Source organism: Rhinolophus sinicus, chromosome 16 (assembly GCF_057876585.1).
Source record: "Rhinolophus sinicus isolate RSI-liver-muscle chromosome 16, RSI-T2T, whole genome shotgun sequence".
NCBI lineage: Eukaryota > Metazoa > Chordata > Mammalia > Chiroptera > Rhinolophidae > Rhinolophus > Rhinolophus sinicus.
Window position 1 is genome coordinate 47,942,547 of NC_142516.1, and position 17,547 is coordinate 47,960,093.

Below are 17,547 nucleotides of genomic sequence, written 5' to 3' on the forward strand. Positions count from 1 at the left end.
GAAAGATATAGCTGTCAGCACTGAAGAATTGGGTGGAAAGAACCCAATTAAAAAATTATTCCTATTTTAAAACCATGAGCAATAATTTAAAAAGTATTTAAAAATATTCCTTTTAAAAAATGTAACACTTTTATATATTTACTGTGAGATTTTAAAATAAAATATAGAAAAGCACAGAGAAAAAATATATAAAGAATCCACTCATAAGATGCAAAGAAAATCACTATTAACATTTGGTACACACACCTGTGTGTGTGTGTGTGTTTATTAACCCACAAAAATGATTAATTTATCATGTTTTATATTCTGAATTTTTCACTTTCTAAGTGATGAACATTTCCTCATATTCAATGCTAATGTGTTTTTTAATGGCTGCGTGGTATTTCACTCTACTAAGAGAGAATCACATTTTAATCAATTATTGGACATTTAGATGGATTTACAAGCAAGGATTTAAAAAATAGTTTAATATGTAAAGATTTCCTTTATAAAAGTGAAATATGCCTGTGATTTAGTCATTGTTGAAGACTCCTGGAAGGCAGACACTTATGGCCAAGGAAAATGATTTCTCTCTGTCTCCTTGCTCAGCTGGTACACACATGTGATGCAGTCAACCAGTTCAATAATTTTCTTTGGTTGTAATTGTTTCTTTTAGTCACTTTGTACTTTATACATGCAAACCCATCCTCCAGTTACTACACACCTGCCTGAGGCGAGAGACCACATTTGCCAGAGGACAGGACTAAAACAACAGAATCCTCTTAGGCAGATAAGAAGCTCTGAATTGCGAACATAATTCTTATCATGTATTTGCTTAAATACATGTTTATTCACATTCAAAGTATATTTCCCCTGCTGTGGTAGATGTTTTGAATACGTAGTAAATGGGGGTAAAAACATTTTCAGCCATTGTTAAAAAAATGGAGCCACTGAAACAAGGAAACCATGTGGGTAAAAGAATCATAACTCAAAGAACTGCCACTCATCTAGTTATGAAGAGAAATAAAGGCTGGCTCACTCCATTTCAGCACCAGCTAGGAATCTAGTCCCAAAGAGCCATCATGAAGGGAACATGATTGCATTTAATTACCCAATGATGTGGGCTGCTCCAACCAAGAGGGTGTGTGGGTGAGTGGCGGTACTCACGTGTCAGGGTTCTCTGTGATGCCTGCGTCTCCAGATTTCCCTGGACCCTGGATGGATTCCATTGCTGTTGAATAGAGGACCTTCTGCATCCCAGGCCGCTTAGCATCAGGCACATTTTGTGGGGTCTCTTCTTCTTTCTCTTTGAGGGAATGGTCCAAAATATGGATTCCCAGTAAGAGGCTATAGTCCATGATCTTGAAGCTTTCCAGTACCTAAGTAAGAAAAAGAACCAGGAGGCTGGTCAGCTTGAATGGTCCATAAGTCTCCTCTGCATAGAATCACTGCACTCTAGACACACAGACACACAGCTCCTGCATCCCTCCCCAGGGGTAGCCCAGAGGAAAGCTCACAGTAAAAACATTTGAGGGTATTAGTAGCTCATGTGCAGTAAGGATTATCCCAATGACTCTGAGATGATATTTTTATACAAATCCAAAGTAAGACCATCTTTTCGTAACCCTCTATGAATGTTTCACTAATAGCATTTATTGAACACTTTCCATGCACCAGGTACCAGTGGTTGACTTGACTGTTATTGTCTTTATTTTACAGATGAAAAAATTGAGACCCAGAGAGATAAAGTAATTTGCTCAATGCTACACAGCTCGTAAGTGGCATTGTCAGGATTTGAACCCAGGCAGTCAACTCCAGCATCCACACTCAAGTGCTACAGCAGAGAAACCAGAAACCAGGGGTCTCTACAAACGTGTAGCCTCCTCAGCATGAAGACTCAGCTGGAATGTGTTCCTGTTTGAATTCTGTTCTCGAAATCTTAATCTTGCTGGAGTTCATTGGTCTCCCTTCCAAAGCTTGTCTTTCAAGTTAGCAAGTCTTTTTAAAAAATTGTGATCTCAATGAAAAATAGGACTTAATACTTAATTATCCATTCAGCAAACAGTGGGGAAGAGAAGGAATTAAAAGTAGTTGGATGCAGCCAGACAGACAGAGCGGAGCTCTGACAGGAAAGCAGTGGGGGACAAGGGCAAGATCAGAGGCAGGCAACGTGGCTTCTGAGTACGGCGGGGCTTGGACATCAGGACCCTGGAAGAGTGTTCAGGGGGAGAGCCTAAAAATAGGGTAATTCCCTCTATGATAAAGTTCTTTCCCTAGTAGCTTCCATATGATTCTCCTCTGCAACAGAATTTTTCTTATTTATTACTTTTTAAATTAAATCTATTGGGGGGTAACATAGGTTAACAGCATTATATAAATTTCAGCTGTAAAACTTTATAATGCAACATCTGTATACTCTATTGTGTGCACACCATCTGAAGCCTAGTCTCCTTCCATCACCAAATATTTGATCCCTTTATCCTATTCACCCTCTTCCCACACCCCTTCACCTCTGGTAACCACCAATCTTACAACAAATTTTTTAATACCTGGCATTTCTTATACAAAACTGCCCAGAAAGTAAGACAATCCTGTGTGGCAGAACAATTGTCTGTGAACCAATATCATAATCTATCACTATACCCCAGTTAGGAAATGCCTTTCAGGATCAGAGTTTACAGGTACTTGTTTAACCAGGGTTTGAATACCAAGAATTTCTTATGCTTCTCATTCTCCCTCAGCCCAACTGCATTTTGATCAGACATTTACGATACCACAAAGAGGGTCAGGCCTGAGGAGTCAAACACCTGTGGCTGCCACTTCATGGAGGCCATCTGACAGCAGAACTTTGCGAACTATGGCACACGTGGCCTTAGAAACATATGGTTATATCCCTGGGCCTTATGCATCTTTGCTGTCAATGAGGAAACCTGAAAGTGGGCTGCAAAGGAGTATCTGTTATCCCAGCGTGTTCACCCTTCATCTCTCAGATACTAAGTTGAGTACTTTCAGAAAGGAAGCACGTAAGAGCTGACAGGAGAGTCTTATTACTTAAGAGGTTTAGACCATGGAACTTTCTAACCCAAGAGATCAGAGTAGCCCGACAGTAATGTGGAACCAACTTCCCCAACCTACGGAGCAGTGATGCCAAGATTGTTGGAGGAGGAAGGAAGCACGATAGGAACAGTTCTTCACCACTGACCCAACGCTTTGGCATCAGACCCATTGGTGGGTTCTCCGTGGAGATTTATCAGCGCCTCATCCCTCCATAAAGTAGCACAGAGCCGTGGAAGAAGAGAGAGCACAGCTTTGCACTGGGGTTGCCAAGGACCCAGTCTCTTGAAAGAAAACACTAACAGAGACTGGATGCTTACTTCAGACAGAAACAAGTGTAGAAGGACCTTAGCCTTTGTAATTCTCAGCCATACTGAAAGGGCGGCTTGGGAATCGTGCCCACTCGGAGAGCTCCATAAACCTGTACAACAATCACCACCTGCAATGCCATTGTCTGCTCACATTTATCAGTGTTAGCGCGTCCCTTCCTAGAGAGGCTATTGGATAAGGACGTGCAGGATACAGCGCATGGACTCTGTGACCTTAGGCCGGTTATATCACCTCCCCATGTCTCAGTTTCTTCCTCTACAAACGGTGACAGTAATATTACCTAGTACATGGGGTGCTTGTGAAAATTAAATATGGTAATGCAGGTAAAGGGCCCAGAAAAATGCCTGGTACAGAGAAAGTACTCAGTTAACTGTGAGTGATCACCCTAATGATAAGTCATGGTGACTCGTTGCTCTTACTAGTGCGAGAGACCAGCGATGTCAGCTTGAAGTAACGCCTGGAGTTACACTTCTGAAAACAAAAATTCGTAAAAAGCCAACAAAAATAAGACTGCACTTCTAGCTGCTTACCAGGTCCCTTTTGGCGTGCCCCGATTCCGTTAGAAGTTCTGAGTTAGTGGGTTCCCAGTAGTATCATTTGGATGTTCAAGAGGAAAAGGTCAGCTGACACCAGAGCACTGCTGGTCAAGGGGTTATGCAATGATGGCCCCATGAGCCGTCTAAGGGTACAGTGTCCTTTTCATGGACAAAGGCCACAGCCCTGTGCCCTGCACAGCCCAAACTACCTATTGGTCCGAGGGTGTTCCCTCCAAGCAGTGAACTGGCTTCAAAAGCAGACTGTAATCCGACCCCGTGACGATGTGGGGAGGGTCCCTCACAGACATCCAGAGTGGTACAGTGAAGTGGTAAAGACACAAGGCACTCCGGATGCCACTGTATTTATTTCATTTTCTTCTGCAAAGCATCCACAAATTAATTCTGCTTGTCAAAAAGCTTTCTTTAGAAAATAACTTTTCTTATATTTTTAATGCACTCTTTAACCTGAACTGGTTGTAGTCGCAGTCTCTTCTCCTGCCCAAGGACAGGCCGAACAGCACATGCGCATTTTAGAAGTGATACAAAGTCATGCTGGGGTCCAACTATAGCTACTGATGCTCTCCCAATGCTTTAAGTTGTCAAATATTTGTACTGGTTTTTTTTTTTTTTTTTTTTTTTTAAATAAACTTCAAGAGAGAATTAACTAAGAAAAAGCTACAGATAAATTTTAAAAGAGATTCATTTTTCTCTCTACTCTTAAATTGGATCATCGGCATTCCTCAATGGGGCTGAACTGTGCTTAGGACATCAGTCTCCTACTTTCAGAGTGAAAGGCTTAAAAATGATCAATTCTATTCTCACGGTATGAAGAGCTGACCATGATAGATTTTGGGTTAGGTAAAGTCACCACCCATTAAAAAAAGTTAAGGAAGAAAAATATAAATATATAGGCATATATTTTTAAATCAAATTCAAAACTTCTGTAATGGAAATTTCTGGGAACAGATTTTAGTCATGTGCATTGCAGATCTGTATCAATTAGGAATGAAATAGTTCTGTTATTCATATCCCTTCATTTCCTTAATTAAAGGAATCTGTAAATCTGCCAAAATCTTAACATTGTGATCTTTAAGAGTATGCAATATTCTGCAACATGACAGCCACCAATCCGTCTAGTCTGTCCCTCAGGCACACATTTTGTTCCAGACTGTCTGCCTGACATGGCTGTTGCTGGTGGATTCTGTACCTGTACATCTGTTATGCAAAATACAGGTTGCAATGCAAATACAGCTGCTTTTCCATCTACCTTGGGGAAGACTTTATTTCTTCAGTTGTTAAAAAAAAGAAAAAAAAAGAAAAGCAGGAACGGTTCACAGACATATGTAAAACTGAAAGCAAGTTGGAATACCACAAAGTTTTCTACTGTCAAAGCCAGACGTCTTTTTCTCTCTCAAGGATTATTTTAAGTTAATAATAATAATAATGGAATGTAGTAAAAAAAAAAGTCAATGTCAAAGCAGCTGTTACAATATCCTGAAGACATGATGGAAACTATCTGTTCCTGAAATAAAAGCATATTCTCCAGTCCCTGTCATGGCCAGTGATACATTAGGAATGCCTTATTCACATATAGTTTCTGTAGATTTGGTGACCTGATGTGGGAGATGTTCTAACTCAGAATGATGGATGCTGCTGTCCTCTCTTCATGGCCAAAGGTCATAGAGAGTGGCTGGCCCTCTTTTCCATCTTTTCTGCCCTGCTCCTTAGACCTGCACACTGTTACCTGTCCCACTGCTAGAAGAAACCAGAGTAGCTTCACAGTGGTTAAGACTCTATGCTCTGGAGCCAGGTGGCCGGGTTTGACTGATGGTGCCCCCACTAGTTTATCCTTGGGAAAAGTATGTAACCTTTCTGGGCCTCAGGACTCATCTGTAAATAGAGGTAGCAGGGACACCTACCTCACAGAGTTAGTGAGGAGACTAACTGAGGTAATCCATGTTAAGTCTTAGGACACCAACTGGCATACAGAAAGCACCCAATAAGTGTTAGCGGTTCTATATTGTCTTTGTCACCCTCTACCTGTAGAACCAATCACCCCTAGAATCTCCACTCGCCCTCAGCTACAGTGTCCTGCCTTTTCTTGATTCTTTGCCTTTCTGTTTGTCTTTCCTGCTCTTTTCTTCTGTGGCCTAAAGATGCTCACCAGAGTTCTCTCTTCAACTCTTTTCTTTCTCTACTTTTCAGCAGTGACATTCACTCTTTTCTTGGGGGGCAAAAAAATGAGTGTCCAGTTTGTGCCAGCCACCATGGAAGTTGCTGGATCTTCAGAGGTAAGTAAAACAGACAACTAACTATACTGTCCTCAAAATTACACAAGCCTGAATTACAGATGAGAGTAAGGCCCAGGAGGAAAATCAGGGTGCTGGGGAGATACCCCACACAAAGAGTACCTACTTTTGACTGGGGAGTATTTCAAAAGTACAGGTAAGAGACGATGATACTTGAATGAGGTGGCAGCAAGAGAGTTCAAGGCAGATGTGGATAGATTTGAGAACAGTTAGAGGTAGATTCTAACTATCATCTCTCTATAGACAATTCCTAAAATGTTATCTTTAGTCCGAACTCACTCTTAAGCTCTGGGCCTATATATTTCCAGTGGCCTCTGGACATTTCTAAATTTGCATTAGAAATGTCCAGACACCCTTTCTGACACTCTTGCTTGACCAGGTCACATTACACCCCTACTCAAAGTCTTCAGTCTCTCAGCACTGCTTGGTGCCAATGCCTCATTTTGACATCAAATGTCTGCACGACTACGGCTCCATCCAACGTCTCTATGTTATTTAATACTTGCCTAGAGACACCTTCCAAGCTAGTCAAACTGGAGTCCCTTAATGATCCCTAAATGTGTCCCAAAGATGTAACCCCTGATGTTTTTGCCCATGCTATTTCTTCCAGAAGGTCTTGCTATCTCTTAAAATCTTACTAGTTGTTCAAAACCCATCTCAATTCTTACTTCCATGAATATTATACTCATGCTCTCAACAAAGTGTTGGGAACACATCTTCTCTCTGAAAACCAAAGCCCATTATCAGTGTCCCTCTATGCAATGAAATTCGACCTCAGGTTGTAATTATATTTTTCCTATCATACACACAAGAGTGCTCCCTCACCAAAGATTTGTTTTACTTTGTGCTCCCTGTTGTGCCCTCTGAACATAGCAGCAATGCATATTTGTTATATTGTTTTTCATGTGAACAAACAAGTAAATACCAAAATTTCAGAAGCAAGACTATATAACACATCTACGTCTTAAATATGAAAACTTGATCTTGTGCTTCATGGTTACCATGCTCGTGAAAAATCTTCAGCAGTGAAAGCATTTATTGTGATTATGTGCCCTACGTTGTCAGAAAAATGAAGATAATCGTCTACAGTGTTTTCAAACCTATCTACACAGAGGTATTTAGACACCGTGTCAAGGGCAAAAATCAAGCTGTTATTTACAGAGACTTTTAATTTACTGTTTTGTAGGCATACAACTAAATGGCAGATAAAAGGCTTGTTTTGCTATAAACTAAGCAGAGTTCAGAGTTGGGTAAAAATATCACTTTTCTTTTTAGAAAGCCTTTGCAAAGAGAGTGCATCACAGCCTGTGTCAACTGAAAGAACTCTTAACCATCTGAGAGGTTAAAGGGTCCTTGGTGCTGGCCCTAAGATGGGGGCTCTGTTCTGAAGCACATCTCAGGGCCTCCTTAGCTTTCCTGTCCTCTGTTTCTCTGCTTTTCCAATACATAAGGAATGCAAAGGTAAGTTGGCATAAGACTAAGAAAGAAGAATCATCAGATAAGTCTAAAGGACTTCAAAAAATAGATTCATTTAAAAATTAGTACCCAGCACCAAAAGACATGGAGCATGCAAAGACAATGCAACTCAAGTAATCTGTAAGTGATGCTTTATGCAAAATAGAGAAAGATGGTGATTCTAGGATGAAAAGAGATGCTTTATTAATTGGATCTTAGGCAAGCAAGGTTTCTATCAAAGGCATTCAATAATTTCCCATGTCACGGAGTTATTATTAATCCATTCAATTACTATGCTCCTCTCTTGTTTAGAAATCCTTTGAGTATGGTGCTAATGTGTGATAAAATGATAACATCATCATTTTACAACCCCTAATGAATTAATGGATTTAGTCAGTGGTCAACAGCTGCTAAAAATCACAGATAGGCATTCTGACATTATGTGCCTCCTGACTGGAGGAAACACCGCCAAACAGGAAGTCAAACCTACATTTGACCAAATGTCTAAGGTTCACCAACCAATCTACAGGAAAAACAACAAAGAGAAGCATAAAAAAAGAAACCATGGGGATGTAATCAGCAAAATATTGACTATGGGATAAACAAAACCAATTTCTTCAATGAATACTCTCACAACGAAAAAAATAAGTGATGGGGGAGGGGCTTAATAAGTGAGTCCTATTTAAATCCTGATCCAAAGTAAAAAAGTCATTTCTCAAACAATTAGAAATTTGAATATGACTATGTATTTGATGATTATTAAGAATTATTAATTTTGTGAAGGTATGATAATGGCATTATCTTTTCTTTCTTTCTTTCTTTCTTTCTTTCTTTCTTTCTTTCTTTCTTTCTTTCTTTCTTTTTTAATAAAAGGAGTCCTTAATTTTTAGGGCTTCTTACTAAAACATGTATAGGTAAAATGATGTGATACCGGGGATGTGCTTCAAGCTTTATGGGGAGGGGGACAGTGGGACAAAACAAGATTGGCTATGAGTTGAAAATTGTTGAAGCTGGGTACAGGTTACATGGGGGTTCATTGAAAGAATCTGAGGTCTGGGAAAGTCACCATGGGCACTAAACAACTTATAATTTAAGAACAACAGCAAGTAGTTACCTACAGGATGAGTTTTTTTTTTTTTTTTTTTTTTTTTTTTTTTTTTTTTTTTTTTTTTTTTACTAGACACACTTTTTATTGTTTTTTTATAACCAGAAGATATTCCATTTATAATTTGGAAAACTTCTGAAAATAAATTCTTTTTTTTTTTTTTTTTTTTTTTTAATTAGTTTCAGGTGCACAAGACAAAGCAAAACTTAGACATTTATCATTTATATACAGGATGAGTTTTAAGGAGAGATGGAAAACTTGGGTCACGCAAGTTATCACTAGAAATGAATTCTTTTTTCTGAGGTCTTATAATTTACTTTTAAAATATTGATATATATACAGTATAAGAGATGGCTCAGTGTCACATCCCAAGTAGCATGAGGGCGATGATTTGAGAGGGAAATAGAATATCCTAAGTGGAGGGGCCTATAGCAAATATTCTTATCTTTGTGTGTCTCCAACATGTGGTGGAGAGCCTACATTTCCAATGGTGTTTACCTCACAAGATGGAGTCATAAGAAGGACAATTTACACTCACCCTGCAAGCGAGTTCAACCTTGAGTAAGGAGACTATTTAAATTAAGAGGTGACTGCTTACACCAGAAGAGACTGACATATTATGAATGGGTAAGTTTAAGTTTGGGGAAGTAGATTTCAGTGAGCAAAATTACTTGTGGAAAATTAAGAAACAATTTTCCCTGCACATCTGAGCATAGAGAAAATAAATCTGAAACCTGGATCAACTGCTTTCTCTGTTCCTTGAAAATTAGGTTATTGGCAGTTTTTTCTGAAATTGCTAACAATCTAGGAAAAAGTTGGATAGCTATTTCAGAAAGAGGAATATTTATTACAGGATGGTGACTCTCTACTTCCAAAGAACATCAGTCATGATCTGAAGACAGATTACCAGGTACTGGTGAAAATGCAGCAAATGTTGAGTTGGCATCTAGAAGAGTTTGTCTTTGGAACAGCTGGAGCGGACTGAACACGGGCAAGCTTACAAATGAGTTCTTCGTGTGGAGAAATGAAGGGAAGTTAACACAATGCAGACTCCAGCCAGGCTCACATTCAGGCTGGATGAGGATATTTTAAATAAACATTAGGTTTTACCTTCTCTGCATCCCTAATAGCTATGGACAGCTAACCTGTCCAGTGGACTCTATATTATTTAAACATACTTTTATGAAGTATACATGTAGAAAAGTACACAGATGTATCTTCTCTAATGAAAAGTTGAAATTTAATATATAAATTCATTAATAACAGATTGGTTTTGGCTATTTCACTCTTGGGGGAGGCAGCAATTCTCCCATGGAGATTTTCTACCTCACCATATAGAAGTGCAGACTTTCTAAGGACAAAAGTGAGCAGAGAAGAGCTATAATTGCTGGATCAAAACACTAAGCCTCGAAATGTCTTTGAAGGGAGAACACTGGTGACATCAATGGGACATTTACTTACAGGGGAAGGGGGGCATATAAAAAGCATTGACTGATACCGACAGGGATGAAGAACCATACACATGAGCCAAAGCCTCTCAGATGCCAGCAGTATGTGACCTTTCTGAAAAGAACTAGAATCACTGTGCAACCGAACAAGTACCTTGCCTTTCACAAGGCAGTCGAGCAAGTGGCATTCCTACAACCCCCACTGAGTGGGTACTCAGTAAACGTGGACTGGATATTGAATGAATAAAATAAAACCCTACAAAAATGAAACCCATTTTCCTCTTTAAAACTGTTTCCGGTTGCCTAAGTTGAAGATAAGGTTGTGTTTGACAGGTGCACAGCAAGTTGAGTAACACACCACAAGGCATATTTCAGAACCATTTTCTAAACTTTGTAACATTTTCCCAGATCCTGGAAACCCTCAGCGCCTTAATTCTCTGTAACTCAGTTCATTTAATTCTCTGTAACTCAGTTCATTACCAGATTCGAGAAGTTTCTCCCAAGCTGTGGAGACTCAACTCCATTTTATAAGTTGCTAGGGTTTGCCACCCCTCTGTTTCCTTTAGCTGGGGTATTTACAGTTCTGCTCTATTTCACGTGGTCATCTGTGTGACTGACCCTGGCGTTCACAACCGGATGCACACTGGCTAACCTCAAAAGCTTTCCAGACACATCTTGAAAGCCAGGGTTGTTGCTGTCATCACCCCCACCCCGCTCTGTGGCCACTTCCCCTTCCTACTAGCGTTTTTCTCTCTGGTTTCCCAGGATTCCCAGTAAGGAAGAGGATATAGTCTATGGGGACATTTCCTTCCCTTTGCTTCCTCCCCTCAGACACTTGGTGAGTCCTATTTGGCACCTACATTGACCTTACCTCTAGAATCTCCAAAGTCAAAGACAGGGAGATTCTTTTCACACAAAAGCAGGAAACCCCAATATACGTACTAGATATAGCATCACTCTATTTCATAAGCCCAAAGATTTTAGCTAATGTTAACTTGAATTATTATATCTTTATATTTCTATAAAGATACTTAAAATGAAAGGTAGCTAGACACTTTACCACCACCACCACCACTTCAGGAAATATGTGAGTTCTCTAATCTTTAGGTATTATGTTTTCCTTTTTCAGGAAAAAATGCTTGCCTCTTAGAGTCAAGGAAGATGTTTTCAGTCTCCCATTTCCATTCTTTCTGTTAAAACGTTTATAATACTTCATTGGGTCTGAAATGAGGGTTAAAAAAAAAACCCAAAACAAACCCAAAACTACTGGCTTCATAATCCTTCAATTTTTGTAGTTAATGAGAATTCTCAAAAGCTGCTCACACAGGATTCAATGGCACACATCTAGTCTCATCCCCATGCCACGAGATATGAAAAACAATCATCTCCACTATAACCATTACATTCTCAGAAAGAAGCTTTGCTTTCAAGTTAATAGGATTTCATGTACACACATGTTGGTAACAGCTGGCAAGTGTCAATGTGCTTGATTATACTTTTCATTAAAGTTTTAAAATTAAATGTTTGGATCACTAACTTTACTTTGTATTCCTCAGTTACTTGGCACTATTTTCCTCTCTCCTGCCTTCTTTGAGGTAGGTTGCAAGATTTCATTAACTCATTGCCCTGGCCAAACCAATTCCTCTATTTTGATAGCGTCCTTTCTTAATTCCTATAGAACCTTCTCCAATGGCTCCTTCTCAGAGCTAGAAAACCAGTCATGGGGCACCTCCAGCCCTTCCTGTCTCTAGCTATGTCATTTACTGAACGTTTTCATTTCAGCAGACTTTCCCCCATTACATCTACAAGGGTCTTAAAGAGAGTGTGCTGATAAAAGAACCTCAATTTTGGAGTTAGAGGGACCTGGGTGTAAACCATGGACCCAGCACTGCAAGCTGTGTGGACCTATAAAAGCTTAACCTCTCCCAAGATTCCACTTCATCTATCAAAAGGGATCGTGCCACTAACTTTGCAGGGCTGCTCTGAAGATTAATGAAAGCATCCACCTATATTGTCAAGCATCGCCTGGCTCAGAGCAAGCCCACAACAATTGATAACTGATGAACAGAGCCTTGGAAATGTGTCCTTACAGTCCACAAAATGATGTATTAAATACTGTATTTTGTTTATGTATTTTCTGAATTTATATTATGTATATGTGTTTTAAATGTTAAGCTGCTTTGGTATCCATAGGTTACAACTAAGATGGAACCCTCCCTCCACCATAACCGGGAATAGCTCGTTTTGAAATACTGAGAATTACTTGTCAGGCTCAAATTGAGGTATGTCAGGCATGAGCAACAACACAGAAGTGTATTTTGATTTTTGTAGCTACCCTGAAACACACTTATACTGAGCATCATGTCCTTTCTGTTAATGCCAGTAGAAGCTACTTTCCATCACCCACCTGCAGCAACTGGCAAAAGCCTGGACAAACATCAGCCCCTTTCCAGGACCGATGAACAGCTGTGTTGCACAGTATTAAATGGAGGCCCCAGGCACCACCTAAATAAATAACTGAGTAGATTGCAAGGTCAACACAGTTGCAATTGACTAATTTTCTGGTCACTAACAGACACTGGCCAAATGATTATCCACAAATGATTATCCACAAATTCACAATGTTGATATGATGATTGACACTGGTTTATCACACACCAAACCGTGGATAGGCTATTACCAAAACCTGCTCCTATTACATTTACTGATTATGTAAGATTCACATTTTTTAAAATGTTCACCATTGTTATCTCTTAGGCTTCATCAAAAGACTAACACTGAGACAACTGCTATCCTGTTAAGTGATTTGAAGGGTAGAAAAATGAAGTCCCCCAGTTCCTGGTCTCGCAGATAGCAGATTTTAGTAGGCAAGCATTAAACATGGACCCAAGTAATTACAATATAATATAGAAATACCAATGGCTGTAGAATAGTTAAATGAAGTGCTATGACCCTGCAAACTCTCATAGAAATACTTATTATTAGAAACACACGGTAAATTCCTGTACCTTAGGCCTCTCCTTCTTGGGAATCCCTAGCAATTACATTGTCTACCCTTCAAATCACTTAACATGCAATTGGACCAAAAAATACAGAGAGCTCTCCTATGCCCTTCACCTAGTTTCCCCAGTGATAACGTCTTGTACAACCTTACCACAATAATGGCAACCAGGAAATTGACTTTGATACAGTCCACTGACCTCTTCCAGATTTCACCAGTTTTATATGCGCTCATTTGCATGTGTGCATGGAAATGGGTGCATATAGTTTTATGTAGATTGATGTAACCACCACAGTCAAGTAAGAACAGTTCCTTCACCAAAATCCCTCATGTTACCCTTTTATATGTAGCCACAGCCACCTCCCTCCCTCACAATGCCTCCCCAGTCCTTTGCAACCACCAGTCTGTTTTTCATCTCTATAATTTTGTCATTTCGGGAGTGCTATATAAATGGAATCATACAGTATGTAACCTCAGAGATTGGCTTTTTTCACTCAGCATGATACCCTTGAGATCCATCCAAGTTTTTATGTGTATCAGTAGTTTGTCCCTTTTTATTGGTGAGTGATAGATACTGCATGGTATGGATATACCACAGGTTAGCCATTCACCCACTGAAGAGCATGTGGGTTTTCTCTAGTTTTTGACTGTTACAAATAAAGCTGCTGCAAACATTTGCATACAGGTTTTTGCATAAGCATAAGTTTTCATGTCTCTAGTATAAAAATTGAGTGCAGTTGCTGTGTCATGTGGTAAGTACGTGCTTGGTTTTGTAAGAAACTGTCGTACAGAGTGGCTGTACCATCTTACATTCCCACCAGCTGTGTATGAGTGATCTACTTTCTTTTCCTCCTCACCGGCATTTGCTGTTGTCACTACAATTTTTTATTTTAGCCACTCTGATAGGGGTGTATTTAAGTCTCTTGTTAAAAAATTACTTGAGTGTGTGCTCCAGCAAAGCAAAAGATAAATCCAATAAAAGAAGCAGTTTGAGGATATAGGAAGAGTGGTGAAAATGAAACAGAAAAACTTCCAGTTAAGTAATATTTGCCTACTAAAATCTGCTATCTGCGAGACCAGGAACTGGGGGACTTCATTTTTGGGAAGTAGTCTTTCTAAGGCATGGTAAAAGATGTGGAGTCAATGATATTCCTGTCCCATTCACATGTTTTAGCTGAAGTCTGAAAACAAAATCCAACTCCTTAATGATACAGGAAATAGCTTAAATGTCAGCACTGTCATCAGTAAGAGAACTTTACATCTCTTTTCTTTTAGGTCTGAAGCACTTTTTCCTCTTTAATGATAACTGGGAAAGCAACCAACATAAAAAAGAGCAGAAACTGCTAAACTAAATGCAAAAAAAAACCCCAGAAAAACAATAATAATAAGAATGTTAAACAAAATTATAGGTGGGGGATGAGCACTAGCCATAATGCTAAATTCAGTATTATAGAAAATAACCCCCAGTGCAACCCATACAAACATGCCCATAGCTGAGAAGAATCTGATCTACAAATTTAGAACTTGCCATGCATAGTTAGATTCCCCGTTTGCACATCAAAGAGTCTCAGTATTCTTAAGACTGGCTTCATTAAATTCTGAAAACCTATTAATATTTATGGTGACAGACATTTGTGTGAAAAAAGAAAATTGGTTCCACCCTATTTAAAAATTAATAACTTTTCTGCTCAACAAAAAATGATAATAAATGTAAAATAAGTCACTTAGGTCATTAATTATCAAGACTGTGTCTGATATGACTCCCACTTGAAGGAATAAGAAATATTTGGATTATAAACACAGTTCTCACTAATGCTCTTTGTCAATAAATATTGCAGGATATAACACTTTATCAAGTTAATGAAAGGATATGTTGTTACTCTTCAGATCTTCATAGATAAGTTATATCAGAGAAGAAATAATTATAGTAAACTGAAAATGAATACAAAACAGTTCCTAATTGTTTTTCCAAAATTAACACATATACATTTCCAAATAAAAGAGTTTTTATTACAATCTTGTAATATGTATTGAGTATCTACAATAACCAGGTACTACAGCTGCAGAGAGGTAAAGGAATGAGCTTTGGCCTTTTTGAGACATTTGCAGTCTAGTTGCAGACAGTACATACACCTAAGGGAGACAGGGGTCAGTATTAAATGAAATAAAGTCTAATGACTATTTGCAACATTGCTTCTATGGGTAAATAATTGAAACACAAATATACTTTTGTCACACAAATAACTCTTAATTTGGGATAATAGGTCCAATTTTTCTAATAATCCCAAGTGATTCGAAACAGAGATCATCAGCTTTTTAAATTCCCAATGCCTATTTGGCAGGCATTGCAGTGGAACTGGATACTTGCTCCAAAATAGGCAGAACCTAACAAACAGTTAAATACACAAGAGTCACCAAAGATAGATTTTCTTGGAGGTATATTCAACCTGTCTTTGTCATCAGATAGTTTTTTGTGTTTATTCCTTTGTTCAAATAGAAATTTCAAGAAACTTTTACTAAGTACCAGGCAATGAAGGTATAAAGACAGATTAAGATTTAACCCTCAGACTCAAGGATCTATGTATGAATAAATAAAACAATATGTTAAATCCCACAAAAGAAGTAAACCCAGGAGGCATGGGGGACTTGGAGGAAGTGATGCCTGGGTGGTCCTGAGATGAGTAGGTAAGGACCAGGTGAAGAAGAGAGCAGAATCGTCTAGCAGATGAGGCATGCACGGAAAGATCAAAACCTTTACAGAATGTGTCCAGTAGATCAGAATGGCTGGAGAACAGGGGGTGATCCAGGAGATGGGAGAGAGAAGGCTGAAAACGGAAGCTGCAGGAGCATCTGGAGAAGGCGGCAGGGACCAGATTAGGAAGGATCTTAACGTTCCAAGTTAGGAAGTATGGGTTTGGGCCCCAAAGCAGTGGAGAATTTCAGCTAGAGCATCCTAAGGAGCTGGTGGTTTTCTGATCAGAGGATCACTCTGGCAGCAGTGTTGGGGATGGCTTGGAAGGCAATGACATTGAAAACTACCGCAGAACTCCAGGAGATGAGTTATCAGGGTCTCAATAAAGACAGTGGCTGTACGTATGAGTATGGGAGGAGTAACTGAGGAGGCAGACTGGATGGAACATGGTGATTTACTCTGTGGAGAAAGAAGAGAGAAGAAGAAAGGAAGCAAGGAAAGGATAGCTTCAGGGTACTGATCTGCCAAGTGGCTGCATGATGAGCATGTGGCCCGGGTCACAAAAGACAGGAAGAGGAGCAGGCTTGGGGTGGGGGGAGAGGGTGCAGATCATGGAGTCCTTACCAAGAGCAGTTTTCAAATAGGATGTGCCTCTCAGCTTGCTTGTCACATGGGGGCCGCAAGGGATGGTTTGAATGAATCTTACTTCCTGTTTTTGATAGCAAGTGACCTGTGATATCTAGCAGTACTCTCTGCTGTCACAACTTTCAACCTGGGCTGTTCACTTATGGGTGTAGATGGCTATCACAGGGGCAGAAGGTGAAGCTAAGGGAGAGAAATGTTTCAAGAAAAGGAACCCAATTATTTACACATCCAGAAACATGGGGGTTGAGAAGAACCCCAAGAGCTGAATCCCTGTTTTTAGAAAAAGCCCTTTGTTTGAATCCCGTGGGCTTGGCAGGGTTGAAACAAAAAGCAAGTTCAGTTTTCTAGAAGAGTTCCGAGTGGCCAATGTGCTATATGGAGGACTTGGTCAGGGATGGACCATCACTGAGGGCGGGCATATACACAAGGGCCCGAAGCTGGACTGGGGAAGCTGGGGAAAGGGTGGGGGAGGGGGCAAGATGTCACTTGTCAAAAGGTAGTTCAAGCCATTTCAGATGCAGAGTCTAGAAGCAGCAGCTCTGATTGGGAATCAGGGACGTAAGTCTGTGGGGAGTGGGGACCAATGCACATAGGTCAAGCTGGGTCAATGTGTCATGCAGGTATCTTCTGGCCAGCAGTCATGAAAGGGAAGTGGAATCCTGGGGTCTCAGACATCAAGCCAAAATATGAAAGAACAGATGGGGGGGCAGGAAGTAAGAGGAAGTCAGCAAGAGGTTACGAGGCTTATAGTATCTGTCTGGGAACAACAGAAAAGCTGAAGTCCAAAGGTCTGGGATTCTTGAATTTGCCACTTCTAAGCTCTTAAGAGGACCCTGGGACAACCAGAAAAATCTTTTGACATTGTTTGGCTCCTGAATACATTTCTCTCCTACCTCACAGGCTCTCCCTCACTGTTACACCAAAAAACTTGAGTTCTTGGAACGTATCATGCTATTTCATGCCTAGCTTATACTGTTTTATCTTCCTAGAAAT

At 39.8% G+C, this 17,547-nt stretch overlaps 1 protein-coding gene across 1 annotated transcript in view; it reads right to left on the bottom strand.

Annotated features, from left to right (window-relative positions):
* The window catches only part of PIP5K1B (phosphatidylinositol-4-phosphate 5-kinase type 1 beta), a 280,298-nt gene that overhangs the window by 88,832 nt on the left and 173,919 nt on the right, over positions 1-17,547 (bottom strand). The window contains exon 8 of the mRNA XM_019730369.3: positions 1,147-1,358. Within this exon, the coding sequence (XP_019585928.1) occupies positions 1,147-1,358 (212 nt within the window). The remainder of the gene's footprint in view (positions 1-1,146; positions 1,359-17,547) is intronic.